Source organism: Xenopus laevis, chromosome 9_10S, assembly GCF_017654675.1.
Source record: "Xenopus laevis strain J_2021 chromosome 9_10S, Xenopus_laevis_v10.1, whole genome shotgun sequence".
Lineage (NCBI taxonomy): Eukaryota > Metazoa > Chordata > Amphibia > Anura > Pipidae > Xenopus > Xenopus laevis.
The window spans coordinates 4,945,187-4,960,138 of NC_054388.1; the positions used below are offsets into that span (position 1 = coordinate 4,945,187).

General features: G+C 41.6%; 1 protein-coding gene across 4 annotated transcripts in view; it reads left to right on the top strand.

Moving 5' to 3' along the window:
- The window catches only part of hdac5.S (histone deacetylase 5 S homeolog), a 29,685-nt gene extending 21,544 nt beyond the window's left edge, over positions 1 to 8,141 (top strand). For 3 of the 4 annotated variants that reach the window (XM_018238070.2, XM_041578149.1, XM_041578148.1), the window contains 17 exons: positions 56 to 236; positions 510 to 700; positions 1,836 to 2,045; positions 2,618 to 2,750; positions 3,380 to 3,513; positions 3,700 to 3,820; positions 3,909 to 3,958; positions 4,134 to 4,241; positions 4,416 to 4,471; positions 4,575 to 4,662; positions 4,769 to 4,888; positions 4,992 to 5,089; positions 5,272 to 5,390; positions 5,845 to 5,978; positions 6,067 to 6,151; positions 6,670 to 6,817; positions 7,813 to 8,141. In XM_018238070.2, coding sequence (XP_018093559.1) covers positions 56 to 236; positions 510 to 700; positions 1,836 to 2,045; positions 2,618 to 2,750; positions 3,380 to 3,513; positions 3,700 to 3,820; positions 3,909 to 3,958; positions 4,134 to 4,241; positions 4,416 to 4,471; positions 4,575 to 4,662; positions 4,769 to 4,888; positions 4,992 to 5,089; positions 5,272 to 5,390; positions 5,845 to 5,978; positions 6,067 to 6,151; positions 6,670 to 6,817; positions 7,813 to 7,852 — 2,016 coding nt within the window. In that variant the 3' untranslated portion in view covers positions 7,853 to 8,141. Of the gene's footprint in view, positions 1 to 55; positions 237 to 509; positions 701 to 1,835; positions 2,046 to 2,617; positions 2,751 to 3,379; positions 3,514 to 3,699; positions 3,821 to 3,908; positions 3,959 to 4,133; positions 4,242 to 4,415; positions 4,472 to 4,574; positions 4,663 to 4,768; positions 4,889 to 4,991; positions 5,090 to 5,271; positions 5,391 to 5,844; positions 5,979 to 6,066; positions 6,152 to 6,669; positions 6,818 to 7,812 lie in introns of those variants that run through there. The other variant, XR_005964526.1, reaches the window with a different exon arrangement.
- The last annotated feature ends 6,811 nt before the right edge of the window (positions 8,142 to 14,952 follow it).

A 14,952-nucleotide genomic window follows, 5' to 3' on the forward strand; every position in this document is an offset into this window, starting at 1 on the left:
TTACAGAGGGTTTTTAGGTATAAGATGACTTGACCTTTATTACTTCTCTCCTTAGGGTCAGTTCACTCCTCAGGAAGGGACAGAGCATCAGAGTTTGCGCCCAGGTGGTCCCTTCATCAACACCTCTCCACTGCCTGCTCTGGATGGGGGTGAGATAGGCAACCTGACGGCACCTTCACTCCTGCAGCATGTACTCTTACTAGAGCAGGCCAGACAGCAGAGTGCTCTCATAACAGGTGAATATTTGCCTTCCTCTTTCTCTCCAACATTTCCCTTTTCTCCTTTAGTTTCTTTATCCTTCTTCAGCCTCCCCGCTTTGTCTTGATGTCCATCTTTATTCACAAATAACCTGCCTCATTTCCCCCTTATGTACCTACTCCAAGTTCTTACCTTCTCTGTTTTAAGGAATTAAGCAATATTTATTATCTTTTGCCTTTTTTTTCCAAGTCCCAGACTTTCCTCTGTCAGGCAAATTCTTTCTCATTACTCTTAGTTACTCTTTGTTGCAGTCCCCCTGCATGGTCAGTCCCCATTAGTAGGGGGAGAAAGAGTCTCTGGTTCCCTACGTTCTCTCACCAAAGTCACAAGGCATCGTCCCCTGAGTCGTACACAGTCCTCTCCTCTCCCACAAAGTCCTCAGGCCCTTCAGCAACTGGTTCTGCAACACCAGCACTACTTGGACCAGCAACACCTCAACAAGGTTTGTCTAGCCCACTTGGGACATTAACAGAACTGTTTGACTGTAGTCCATAATTTGTACTTCAGGCTATCACTCCAGTACTGCTCCATAAGCTTGATTTACTATGTCCTTATTTCAGAATTTTTCAGTCCTCTAGAAGCTTCCAGAATTGTTCTGTCTTGTGTCCTCTAGAAGCTCCTCATTCTGTACTGCCATCTTCAATCACTTTGCAAACTCCCTTTACTGTCTCCTCAATGTGGGGTTCTTAATAAGCTTCTTGAACCCTATCCCCATTGCTAGACTCTCTGCAAGCTTCTTCTGCTGTGTCCTCCTCCCAGAATATTCCTGTACGGTGTCCTTGATGTTGAGCTTTCTAAAATCTTTTTGTACTGTCCCCATCCTCCAACTCTCTGTAAGCTTCTACTGTGTCCTTAACCCAGAAACCTGTTATCTTCCTGTAGCCTTCCCATGCCAGCCTTGGCTTTGCTTCTTCTAACCTGTCATAGTAAGAAATCTTTGCTATGCTGGATGGCAAAAGCTGGCCAGCACCGGTATAACTAGTTCCTATAAGAAGATCTTTAAACTAGAGTTTCCATTAAGGAAGGCACCATAACAAAATGTGCCAATAACCACTTTTTTGGTTTAGGTCCACTTAGAGGAGCAATGTTTGCTTAGGGCCCCCTTTACTTCATTACAAGATGGTAGTGTATCAATCATAATCCTCAAAATATCTAGGACAATAAATACATTTTTAACCCAAATCTTAACTGACCTTTTAGCCAGACTTTTTGGTGGTATCTAGGATAGCAAATCTGCATTATTCCCAAATCTCACCTAACTGCCCTTGCTATTGACCCCCTACCACCCCCTACTGGGGCCAGTTCCACAGTTTGGGAGCCACTGCTATAGAGTTTGCTGTGCAGCAGCCCTATCTGTATTGCTGCCATGATTTGACAAAGTCTTTGACTGGCCTTTACTATTTTGATGTCTCTGGTCACATTGCCTGTCCCCATCTTAGAAATGTCTGTGACTTGCCCATACTATTTCCACCCTCAGGAAAGGCCTATCATTTCCTAGGTTAGCTGTCATCTGCTGATATTTCCCTTGGTATGTTGCCTCTCCATCTCAGATTTTTCACTATGTCATGCTCTTGCAGGCCAGTGAGGCCATTCACCAGCCACCTACCCACCCAGAAGAGACAGAAGAGGAGCTAACAGAGCAGGACGGGGGTGAAAAGTGTTCTGTGATTTTCACTCTTGATGGGGGCACAGAAAGTGAAGAAACACAGGAGGAAGATGATGGAGAGGAAGAGGATAAAGACATAGAAGACAGAAGGACCAATGGCGTTGAGCATGCACTGAAAAAGGTGAGCATGATGCTTTTTACTGAGGAAAGGTGGAAAAATACAAGGGGACCTAGGAATGGTGGTGGGGTGGGCTTGTCACTGAGAGACAACATAGCCCATCATGCTGAAATAAAGATGCATTTTGGCACAAGAGGCATATCCTTTTTTATTTTTTACTCTTTCCTATTGATTTAAACTAATGCTTTTCATCCCAAAAATGCTCCATTTCAGAGCTTCCATTAAAGGCAGACACAAGATAGGGCTCTGGTGGGAGAAGGAAAGAAGCATTGCAGAAGCAGAGGGCAGGCTACATTGCAGTGCGTACATAGCGCTTTCTCACGCACAGCCTCAGTTCATTGATGAGCCGAGTATGAGTCACACACCAATGACTCACAACCCCCCCCCCCAGTTATAGCTCAGCTATGCACTGACACCCCCTTATGACCTGTAATGAGAGGGAATGTGGGCTGCAGGTATGAAGAAATCAGAGGGGTGCTAGTGGGTGTATGTGGCAGAGATGAATTTAAGGTTGTCTCTTCATGTCCCTGCTAACCCCATTAGCTTAACTAGTCATGTTTTTTTACCCTTTCCAGCTCTTCCCAGATGCCCTTCCTCTTTACCAGGGTTCACTCTCTCACACGGCTCTGAGTCGCACTCAGTCCTCCCCAGCGGCTCCTCTATCAACCTGCAGTTCAGAACCGCACCACAGAGTGATCAGCACAACTGGTGAGACCACTCACTTTACCCTACAGCCCACAGCGATTAGTTCTACCGTTGCATAATAAAATTCAGAGACGAAAATAAGTCTTTGACTTATGTGATAGTGAAACATGATATTGTTGGGGGTCACCGACTCTGACAACCAAACATCAGAAGTGAATGGATTTCGTTTGTTATTTTTCTGTTGGTTATTTTTGTTTTCTGCTTTTCTATATTTTCATTTCAAAACAGCTTCTTGGTTGTGAGGGTCATTTTTGTGTTTTTTTCCATGACCCAGTGATCTTAAGCAGTATGCACCGCCATCTTTGTTGTATTTCAAGGAAGCCTTGAGTATATTGAGATCTTTTGTGCACATTATAAAACAGGTGTAAAAGTGCTTGTTCTTGGTGGCCTCCATGCTGCTTGATGTTTATCTGAAAAGACATATTCCTCCATAATAATTGAGCCAATGTAGCTGTTGGCTGTATGTGCATCTACATATAAAGTATTCTGCCTTCCTATGTGACTTCCATCAAACCTACAGGCTTGACAGTTGTGACTTTCATGTGGTGGATATGGCAATTATTTTCCTGCAATAGCCAACCACACAGATGTCCGCTCTTATATATTCGCATTTCTTTCTTGTGTCTGGTCAGGTTTAGTCTATGATACCCTCATGCTGAAACACCAGTGCACGTGTGGAGATACCAACAACCACCCAGAGCATGCTGGGAGAATCCAAAGTGTCTGGTCCCGTCTGCAGGAGACTGGCCTGTTGGGAAAATGTCAGGTACGTTTAAGAACTTTTAAAGCCGCTGTTTAGTGGGTGAGGAGCAGTGGATTAATGTTTGCACAGTTTGGGGGGTCCTAAGTACATTTAAGTTAAATCATTTCAAATGAGGTGCTTGTACCTTAGCCAAATTTGGGTGGGGGTTTGAACAAGAGCATCATGGTGTCATTATTGTCCTTCTAACAGCGTGTCCGAGGCAGGAAGGCCACATTGGATGAGATCCAGACCGTTCACACGGAGCATCACACCTTGCTTTATGGGACCAGCCCTCAGAGTCGCCACAAATTGGACAGCAAGAACATTCTAGGTGAGAAGAGATATTCTAAGAGAATATCTACATCTTAGTAGCATTACCCAGCAACAAAAATGAAATGTAATATCTGTCTGCTGTGCAGGGACTCTATCCCAGAAGCTGTATGCTGTCCTGCCTTGTGGAGGGATTGGGGTGAGTTGTTTTTTTCTCTTTTAGTGGAAATATCTTTTTCTCTCATTGGATGAGAGAAAAACATAACAGCCCCATTTCCTGCCCTGTACCAAGTTGATTCTTACAAGGAGCTGATGCCTGGCTAGTTGCGCCTTGCAGTGCCTCCATAGGTTGAGCATCTTATTTTCCATCATAGGTGGACAGTGACACTGTGTGGAATGAGCTGCACTCACCTCCAGCTGTGAGAACGGCAGTGGGATGTCTGCTTGAGTTAGTCTATAAAGTAGCCTCTGAAGAGCTGAAGGTAAGAGTTGGGTGGATGGCTGATTTAACAAAAGGTGCCAGTCATTATTTGCTCTCCCTTCCCATCCTCTTTCCTCCCCCCAACTTCTCATTTAATATTTCTCATTTCCTTTATCTTTGTTGGCCTTTGACTCTTGGTCTCCTCTATTATTCATGTTGTTTTCTCCTCTAATAGAATGGTTTTGCAGTAATAAGACCGCCTGGACACCATGCTGAGGAATCGGTTGCCATGTGAGTAGACATCCCTCGCCTTGGAGTAGGAGTGCATTTCAGAACATCTTTCCACCAACATAGATATGCCATTAATAACCTCTCCCCTTTCCTCTTTCTTTAGGGGCTTCTGTTTTTTTAACTCTGTAGCTATAGCAGCCAAGTTGCTCCGTCAGAAGATGAACATGGGCCGAATCCTCATAGTGGACTGGGTAAGTTAATGGACAGAAAATGTATCTGATAAAGGTACAGAACATCAAATATGTTAAAGATACCCAATCATGTCCTTGTTTATTTATCCCAACATTACCTCTGCAGGACATTCACCATGGCAATGGCACACAACAGGCCTTCTACAATGACCCAAATGTCCTCTATATTTCTCTCCACCGTTATGATGATGGCAACTTTTTTCCTGGTAGCGGCTCTCCGGATGAGGTGGGTAAAGGAATGAAATAGAAATAAGAATGGTGATGCCGTTTATTTGGGGGAAAGCATCAGGATACAAGGTCCTGACTAGGCGATGGTCTTTGTGTGACAGGTGGGTGCTGACCATGGTATTGGGTTCAACGTTAACATAGCATGGACGGGTGGCGTGGATCCCCCAGTGGGGGATGCTGAGTACCTTGCTGCATTCAGGTTTGTGGTCTTGTTTTCTTATTTTACTTTGCAATTTTTTGTTCTTGTTTATTCGCCCTATTACATTTTCTTCCAACTGTATCGTTATTTTGAGACTCACATGCTACTTCCTATTTTAGTTTTACCTTTTTACATTTTTCCGACTTTTCTCCAATGGCTCAGTTTATTCTGTCTCCACTTAGGATGGTGGTCATGCCTATAGCCCAGGAGTTCTCTCCGGATTTTGTTCTTGTTTCTGCTGGCTTTGATGCAGTTGAGGGTCACCAGTCTCCACTAGGGGGATACTCAGTAACAGCCAAATGTGAGTGCAACTGATCATTCCTCCTCCAATCTTCTGGCATGTGAGCCGCTGTTTAGGGCATTGTTCTATGGGGGTGCAATGGTGAGCCTTCTTCTCAACAGACCCCTTTCATTTAATGTTTACACTGGCTTGGTGTGCTGTTGGCTTCCTCTCAGTTTTCTGTCTATATGTGGAAAATTGTGGTGGAACTTTTTGATGGAAACCAGCAGCTGGTACAGGGGGTGGAGGCAATTTTCCAGAACACCTTGTACTATCATTGCTTTCATCTTCAAATAGAACTATTTCTATCATCACTACTGTATGTTTTCTATCTCCTTTCACCATGCCCTTGCCTTCTCAAGTTACTTACCCTTACAAAGCACCCAGTCTACTTTCCATTTTTTCTACTTTATCCTCTGTTCTTTATTGTATGTTATCTTTCTCTAAACCTCTCGCATATCTATGCTTCCTTCAGGCTTTGGACACCTTACCAAGCAGTTAATGACTCTGGCTGGCGGCCAAGTGGTCCTGGCATTGGAGGGAGGTCATGATCTGACAGCCATTTGTGATGCCTCAGAGGCTTGTGTTTCTGCCCTTCTGGGTTTGGAGGTGAGGAATAGGGGGTTCTCTACTGGGGAAGACAAGGGACGCTTTCTTGAACCCTCTCTTTCAGCTTATGTTGTCTCTTTGCCCATAGCTTGCACCTTTTGATAACAGTGTCCTACAACAGAGACCCAGTGACAATGCAGTAGCAACCTTGGAGAGAGTCATCAACATCCATAGTAAGTGGATAGCACATCCTGATAGGGTCCAGCTATGGGAGGAGAAACTGTGCAGAACTAACCGTTATAGAGATGCAAGGTAGAAGCTAGACTTGGTATCGAAGTTAGAGGGGGTATATAGAGAAGTAGCTCATGTGAATAGAATCCTGGTAGGTTTGAGAGGCTAATAAGATTTACAGAAGCTAATTGGATGATAACAGGACTAGGGCATATGATAGGAGTATGGGATAGAATTCATGCATAAGGCATCAGGCTGTTTTTTGTTAGTAGAAGCAGCCATGATGGTTTCTGTAGGACTGTTTGCATAGTAGATAACACATATATTATCAACAAAGTTGCTGCACTGCTGATATACAGGGGTCTAATGTCATTCATGAGGTTAGTCTTCCGAGAATATTATGTTTTGTTTATTTTTTTGCGCTGTTTGAGGGACTAGAATTGATTTGGCCAATGTTTATTGGAAATGTTTTCCTAAAAACATGTTTCAGACATTGTGTTCAATATGCTTCCTCTTCCAGGCAAACACTGGAGCTGCCTAAAGAGCTCGACTATAGGCTGCTCCATCCTGGAGGTGCAGCGTGTGGAAATGGAGGAAGCAGAAGCCGTCAGTGCACTTGCATCATTATCAGTGGATACAGACCAGTGCAACTCCAACTCTAATCCCAGGTAATCATATTGACAATAACAGTAAGTACATTATGGAATCCAATGGGAAAATCACCATTGTAGGTTGCTATGATACCGAGAGATGGAGCGATGCAGCTGTAAATGTTGATGATCATGGCCAGGACTACTGGATTAGACTAGCATACACAGTGTATGTATGTGCCAAGACATGCATAGAAAAAAAGGACAGTTTAGGTGGCACCCTTAGTCAACCACCACTGTATAGTCCAATATATCTCTTAGCTTTAAGGTGGCCATACATGGCTGATTTAAGCTGCCTATTCAAGTCTTTTAGACCAACTCGGCTGAAAATTGGCAAAATATCAAGCAGGCAGGTTGGATTTTCCCTTCAGATTGAGGACCGCATCGGCTGGTTGATGAAGTCTTCGCTCTGATGGTCTCCTCATTATTGTTATTTTGGGAAAGTGACGTGGGCAGGTGGTTTAAGTACCTTGTACTAAATCCCACCTTCGTATATATTTTTCATTCTGTTACCAACCACAGTCTTTTTGGTTTTTAAATTTTGGCTTTAAGCCCGTTTTGTCATCCAGTATTTAGTCGGGGTCGCCCTTAGCTATTGGCAAGGTTACAAAGATAGGAAAACAATTATCATACCAGTCGTTCGTCTACAGTTCCATGAATTTCTAGAAAGGCAAATCAGTTGTGAATCCAAATTCTACTTTTAATCCTTCCATGGACAGAAAATGAGCACCACTTTCATTAGCCTTCAGGTTGGGACCCCAATCATTGCGTTATACCCCATGGGATGGTCAGCCCTACACCTTAGGATTTAAGCTGTGTTTGTTTCTGGGGCAGCTGCCACCTGAATTTACAGCACTTTGCCCATTATGCTCAGATTATATACCCTTATATACTTATATACCCTTTTATACTTATGCTTCTTGTTTGTAACCCCATTTGTTTCCGACCAGCTTTGACGTGACGGTGGTTAGAGATCCCCTTGTAACTCCACTTCTCTCTCTTTCTCCTTCCAGACCATTAGAAGAGCCCATGGAAGATGAACCAGTGGCCTGAGTAATCCGCACACCCATCCCCACACACCGCTGTCCTTTTTTTAATTTTCTTTTAATCGTTTTTGTTATGGTGATTGGTTTATTTTTTCTATTAAAACCAAGAAACAAAAAAAAAAAGAAAAAACAAACCACAAGACAATTTAAATGGGTCAGATGTCCCAGCAGCTGAGGCTAGCACACCCACCACCCCTTTTCCCCAGGACTCACTCCAACCTGCTCTCCATCTGTGCTGCTGTCCTGGATTTTTGTCTCACCGCCCCAATGAATAGAGTAACTTTATTACTGCCAAAGTGCCATCTCTTTGTGTCTTATACAACACTAACTGGTATGTATATATGTGTGGGAAATGTATACACTAATGCATTGCACTTTTTAATGGAATGGAATGATGTATGGAATGACTGGCTTTGCAGAAGGCCTTCCTGCTTACCCTACAGGACAAAAATGGATAGCCTCTATTGTGTCGTTGAGTCTCCGTGGCCCTGCATTTAGTTGGGCCCTTGAGCGCAAAGGCTGTATGTAGAAAGAGTCAGGGACAGCAGGTAGGATTGTATACACTACTAACCTGTGGCCCTTCAGTTGTCAGAGAAGTACTATGACTAAAGTGCCATAGGTTGGACAGCCTATTTTCACAAGCTCCTGCCACCACTAAAGCACAGTTTAACGCTCTGGGATTAACGTGTCATCCAACAATCTGTATAATCCATGGATGACATAAACATGATAATGTGTTAAAAGGGGACTGTGCAGACTTTGGTTCAACATAAGCCCTTCTGAAAGGATTTAGGCTCTTTTGTGCTATTACACATTGACCTGGAAAAAAAAACTCATGTTTCTGAATTTCCAGTATGATATAATCATTAGAGACTCCATGTCCCCCGCAGTTTACCCCAATCAAACTTCACTCAGTTTGGTCATACAAACCAACAGGCCAATGAGAATTCTCTATTCAATTTCTTGATCCCAAAGAGCAAAGTCATACAAACCACCACCACAAGCCCAATGAGAAACCTCTGTTCAACTTTCCGATCCCAAAGAGCAAAGTCATACAAATCAACGGCCCAATGAGAAATTTCAATTCAACTTCCTGATCCTAAAGAGCAAAGTCATAAAAACCAACAACCCAATGAGAAATTTCTAATCAACTTCCTGATCCCAAAGAGCAACTTCATACAAACCACTAGTCCAATGAGCAAACTTAATTCAACTTCCTGATTCCAAACAGCAAAGTATACAAACCATCAGCCCAATGAGAAACCTCTATTCAACTTCCTGATCCCAAAGAGCAAAAGTCATACAAACCACTACCACAATGAGAAAAATGTCTAATCAACTTCCTGATTCCAAAAAGCAACATCATACAAACCACTAGTCCAATGAGCAAAATGTATTCGACTTCCTGATTCCAAACAGCAAAGTAGTTTACCCCAATCAAACTTCACTCAGTTTGGTCATACAAACCAACAGGCCAATGAGAATCCTCTATTCAATTTCTTGATCCCAAAGAGCAAAGTCATACAAACCACCACCACAAGCCCAATGAGAAACCTGTATTAAACTTTCCGATCCCAAAGAGCAAAGTCATACAAATCAACGGCCCAATGAGAAATTTCAATTCAACTTCCTGATCCTAAAGAGCAAAGTCTTACAAACCAACAGCCCAATGAGAAACTTCTATTCAACTTCTTCCTGATCCCAAAGAGCAAAGTCATACAAACCACCAGCCCAATCAGAAACCTTTATTCAACTTCCTGATTCCAAAAAGCAAAGTCATACAAACCATCAGCCCAATGAGAAACCTCTATTCAACTTCCTGATCCCAAAGAGCAAAGTCTTACAAACCACCACCACCACAATGAGAAATGTCTAATCAACTTCCTGATTCCAAAGAGCAACGTCATACAAACCACTAGTCCAATGAGCAAAATTTATTCGACTTCCTGATTCCAAACAGCAAAGTATACAAATCATCAGCCCAATGAGAAACCTCTATTCAACTTGCCGATCCCAACAGAGCAAAGTCTTACAAACCAACAGCCCAATGAGAAACTTCTGTTCAACTTCTTCCTGATCCCAAAGAGCAAAGTCATACAAACCACCAGCCCAATCAGAAACCTTTATTCAACTTCCTGATTCCAAAAAGCAAAGTCATACAAACCATCAGCCCAATGAGAAACCTCTATTCAACTTAATGATCCCAAAGAGCAAAGTCTTACAAACCACCACCACCACAATGAGAAATGTCTAATCAACTTCCTGATTCCAAAGAGCAACGTCATACAAACCACTAGTCCAATGAGCAACATTTATTCGACTTCCTGATTCCAAACAGCAAAGTATACAAACCATCAGCCCAATGAGAAACCTCTATTCAACTTGCCGATCCCAACAGAGCAAAGTCTTACAAACCAACAGGCCAATGAAAAACTTCTATTCAACTTCTTCCTGATCCCAAAGGGCAAAGTCATACAAACCACCAGCCCAATCAGAAACCTTTATTCAACTTCCTGATTCCAAAAAGCAAAGTCATACAAACCAGCAGCCCGTTGAAACCTCTATTCAACTTCCTGATCCCAAAGAGCAAAGTCATACAAACCACCACCACAATGAGAAATGTCTAATCAACTTCCTGATTCCAAAAAGCAAAGTCATACAAACCAGCAGCCCAACGAGAAACCTCTATATAATGAGCTAATCCTTATCTTATAACCTAACAGGCAGAAGCTGATATATTAACTTGGATAGGAAGTAGAATGTGACTTTGCTTTCATTTTAAGATTTTTCATTTTTAAGAAATAACAAAACTACTTAAAACATTAGGCAAAAATCATATGTTCAGTACAAGCCCTATTCCATGAACTCATGTTGAGAAGGGGTGTATACGCTCCTTTAGAAAATGACTATGAGCTAGTCCTAGTACAAAGGAATTCCCACTGTGTAAATAGGTTGCCCTTTGAGCGGGTTTATGTTGATCTAAGGATTATGGCAGTGCTTTATGGCAGGATTAGGGAGTGGGATACAGTCTGTGTGGGTAAAGCAGGAGCATTTTGCAAGGCAGAAAGCACAAGAAGCAGCAGGCAGCATACAGCATAAAACCAATTCATTATATTGTAACAAAAAAACACTTGTGTATATTGTGTATATGGTCACATTGTATCCAGTGAATTTTTTGGCTGTATGTGCCATGGCTGTAGCACGGAACTCTCCCTCCTCTGTAACACCACCATCTCCGGTACCATACGTACAGAATATAAATGCATTGCTTGAATCGGTTGCAAACCTGGAGCTCAAGTATAATCCACTCCAGTATGAAACGGGAGTTGTGTAACATGCGCAGACACCGGTTCTACCCGGCCTTTACCTTCAGCCTTTACTTGTAAGTGGATAATTAACGTTTCAAATTAGAGATGCACCCAATCCACTATTTGGGATCCGGCCCAATCCCCGAATCCTTTGTGAAGGATTCGGCTGAATACGGAACCGAATCCTAATTTGCACAGGAAGGGAAAAAAGAAATAACATCTTTTGTTTTGTGACACAAGTTATGCAATTCTTCTTTGAATATGCGAATTAGGATTTGGTTCAGCCAGGCAAATCCTGCTGCAAAAGGCCGAACCGGATCCTAGATTGAGTGCATCCCTATTTCATACAGATGCATGCTTTATGGCTGTGCAAAGAAACAGATGCACTCTATAGAAATGAGTGCAACTGATCGTCTAGTTCAAGGGTCTCCATGCCGACACTATCAATAAAGCACCTTCAGTGCAGTCTGCAGCGTGCATCTTTATCCACTGTTAATTACCCATAAAAGATGGAGACTAACTGGTGCAGTTACCCTTTAAATTAAGATAAGTGATTGGGTACTGTGGATTATAGCCAGGTGCAAATTTGAAAATGACCGCGTCCAACTGTAACTCCCTGTCCAATGCATGCTACAAAAGGCGTGAACAAACATGAAGGGGCACATTTACTAAGCTCGAGTGAAGGATTCGAATGAAAAAAACTTTGAATTTTGACTTTTTTTTGGCTACTTCGACCATCGAATTGGCTACTTCGACCTTCGACTATGACTTAGAATCGAAACGATTCGAACTAAAAATCGTTCCACTATTCGAAGTACTGTCTCTTTAAAAAAACTTCAACTACCTACTTCGCCAACTTAAACCTTCCGAGCATCAATGTTAGCCTATGGAGACCTTCCCCATAAGCTTTCTAAGCATTTTTTGATCAAAGGAAAATCGTTTGATCGATGGATTAAAATCCTTCGAATTGTTCGATTCGAAGGATTTAATCGTTCGATCAAACAATTTTTCCTAAATGCGGTAAATCCTTCGACTTCGATATTCGAAGGATTTTACTTCGATGGTCGAATATCGAGGGTTAATTAACCCTCGATATTCGACCGATAGTAAATGTGCCCCGAAGTATCTGTGAATGTTGCTAAACAGCCTTTCATACTGGAGCTCTTTCCGTAAAGGAGTAGTTCACCTTTAAGTTAACTGTTAGTCTTTTATAGAAAGGCCGATTCTAAACAACTTTTTCAGTTGGTCTTCTTTTTCTTATAGTTTTTGAATTATTTGCCTTCTTCTTCTGACTCTTTCCAGCTTTCGAATGACCCCGTCTAAAAACCAAATGCTCTGTAAGGCTACAAATGTATTGTTATTGTTACTTTTTATTACTCCTCTTTCTATTCAGGCCTCTCCTATTCATATTCCAGTCTCTTATTCAAATCAATGCATGGTTGCTAGGGGAATTTAGACCCAAGCAACCAGAGGCTGAAATTGCAAACTGGAGAGCTGCTGAATAAAAAACGCTAAATAACTCAAACTACAGATAAAATAAAATAAAACTAGTTGTAAATAGGGATGGGTGAATTTTTTCGTCTTGTTTCGTCGCAAAAATGACGCCCATATACTTGTATGGCGTTGTGTGTCAAAAAAAAAAATGCGCATCAAAACAATTTCGTCATGCGACAATTTTTTTGACGCCTATAGACTTTTAATGGCCGTCCGCGACATTTCGGCGGCGGCGGTTTTTTTGGCGAAACGAAACGGGTCAGTTTCGCTCATCGCTAGTTGCAAATGGTCTCAGAATAAAGTTAATTTAAAGGTGAGCGCTGTGATATAATGTTCATTTATTTATTGCACTTGATCAGTACAGTCTTATTCTAAAGGTATGACACTAAGGGGCAGGTTTATTAAGGGCCAAATTGAAAATTAAATTTTTGGTCAAAACTCTCGAATTGTGAATTCTCCAAACTCGATTCAAGTTTTAATTCGAATTTCGAGATTTATCATACTCTGGGTCTTTAAGAACTCAAATTCGACTTTTCGCCACCTAAAACCTGCCGAAATTACTGTATAAGTCAATGGTAGAGGTCCAGGGATCAATTTGGTGATGTTTGTAGCCTTTCTTTTTTCGGAGAAACTCGAATTGAGTTTTTTTTTTTATTTAAATCTAATTCGATTCGAGTTTTCGGTAAAATTTGTCTGTGTTTTACATATTAGACTTTATTAAAGGAGAAGAATTCTACCCTTGATAAATGCGCCTCCCATGGCCAGACTTAAAATATCCCCAACTGCAGTAAAAAGATGGCAATATCATGTACATCTATTTTGGGAAATAAATGGCACTCAAGCAGAAGGCTTGTGCACCCTCAGCCGGCTATACAAGCTTATATGTAGCATTTCACAGCCTTATTGATGCTTTTTATCTCCTTCCTAAAATATTGCACTTTATTAACTCCCCCAGCGAAACCTTCTGATACACCTGGGGGTTATTTATCAAACTCCGAATTTATCTCAATAGTTTCTGCTACAAACTCCGCTTGGGTTTTTTACACTTATTTATTATTACATTTTCTCATTTTCCCGAAAATGTGCTTTGTGGGAAAAAATTAGATTTTCATGATTTTTTCTGATTTTTCCATCTGATTTTCACAATTTTTTCACCCGAAAACTTCGGGTATTGCACAAAACCCAGAGCACATCAAAAAATCATTGGGACTTCTACCACTGACTTATATGCAACCTCCACAGGTCTGAGATACCGGATTTTCAGATTCAGGGGCAGATTTAGTAAAGGGCGAAGTGACTGTTGCTGGCGAAAATTGATTGTATATAAATCAATGGGAGAGGTCCTGTAGATATCCTGATCTGCGCTGGGTTTCGTGCAATAATACGAAGATTTCATGGTTTTCAGGCAAAAATCCAAATTTTCGGTTGTAAAATCAGAAAAATTTGTATGATTTGAATTTTTTCACCGCACAGGAAATATTCGGGAAAATGTATTGATAAATAGGGGAAATAACCCATGTGGATTTGGTCGGGGGAAGACATCAGAAAATTGTTTCGGATTTTGATAAATAACCCTCAATTTGTTATTGCTACTTTGTATTATTCGTCTTTCGATCGAGGCCCTCTACTATTCATATTCCAGTCTGTTATTCAAATCAATGCATGGTTGCTAAGGCAATTCGGACCCCAGCAACTAGATTGCTGAAACTGGAGAGCTTCTGAATTAAAAAGACCACAAATGATAAAAAATGAAAACCCATGGCAAATTGTCGCTTACACCATACTCAGAGTTAATTTAAAGGTGAACGAGCCCTTTAAGGGAAGTTAGGGTTGCTTTGGAGAAAGGCAATGCTACTGATCAACCTACAGATCGGTATTTCACATAGAATCCAATGGAATTGTTTACACTGAGCTGTCAGGAAACGGGTGGAAAACAGACTTGGATTGAGGCAGATTCACCTTCAAACAACGTCTTAAGGCTCCAACTCCTCTCACCCTCACACGCAGTGGACTTGTGCAACTGTCTCGTAATTTGTTGGTGTAAATAAATATATATATTTTTTTCTAAATGAATAATAAAACAAAAACCATGTTGTTCGGCAGTATTACGTGCGGAGTTGAGGGGCTCTGGGCGGACAGCCTTAAAGGTAGATCCGCTGTAAATTCCCTTATTTTTGTGTGTGTCTTTGTGTCTCTCCCTCACATGCTGTGAGTATGAATTTTCATCCGAGTATTTTGTAATATGTCCTGTTTGTCCTGTTTGTATAAATAAAAATGTGCTCAGACTGGCAGGAACCTGTGGCTT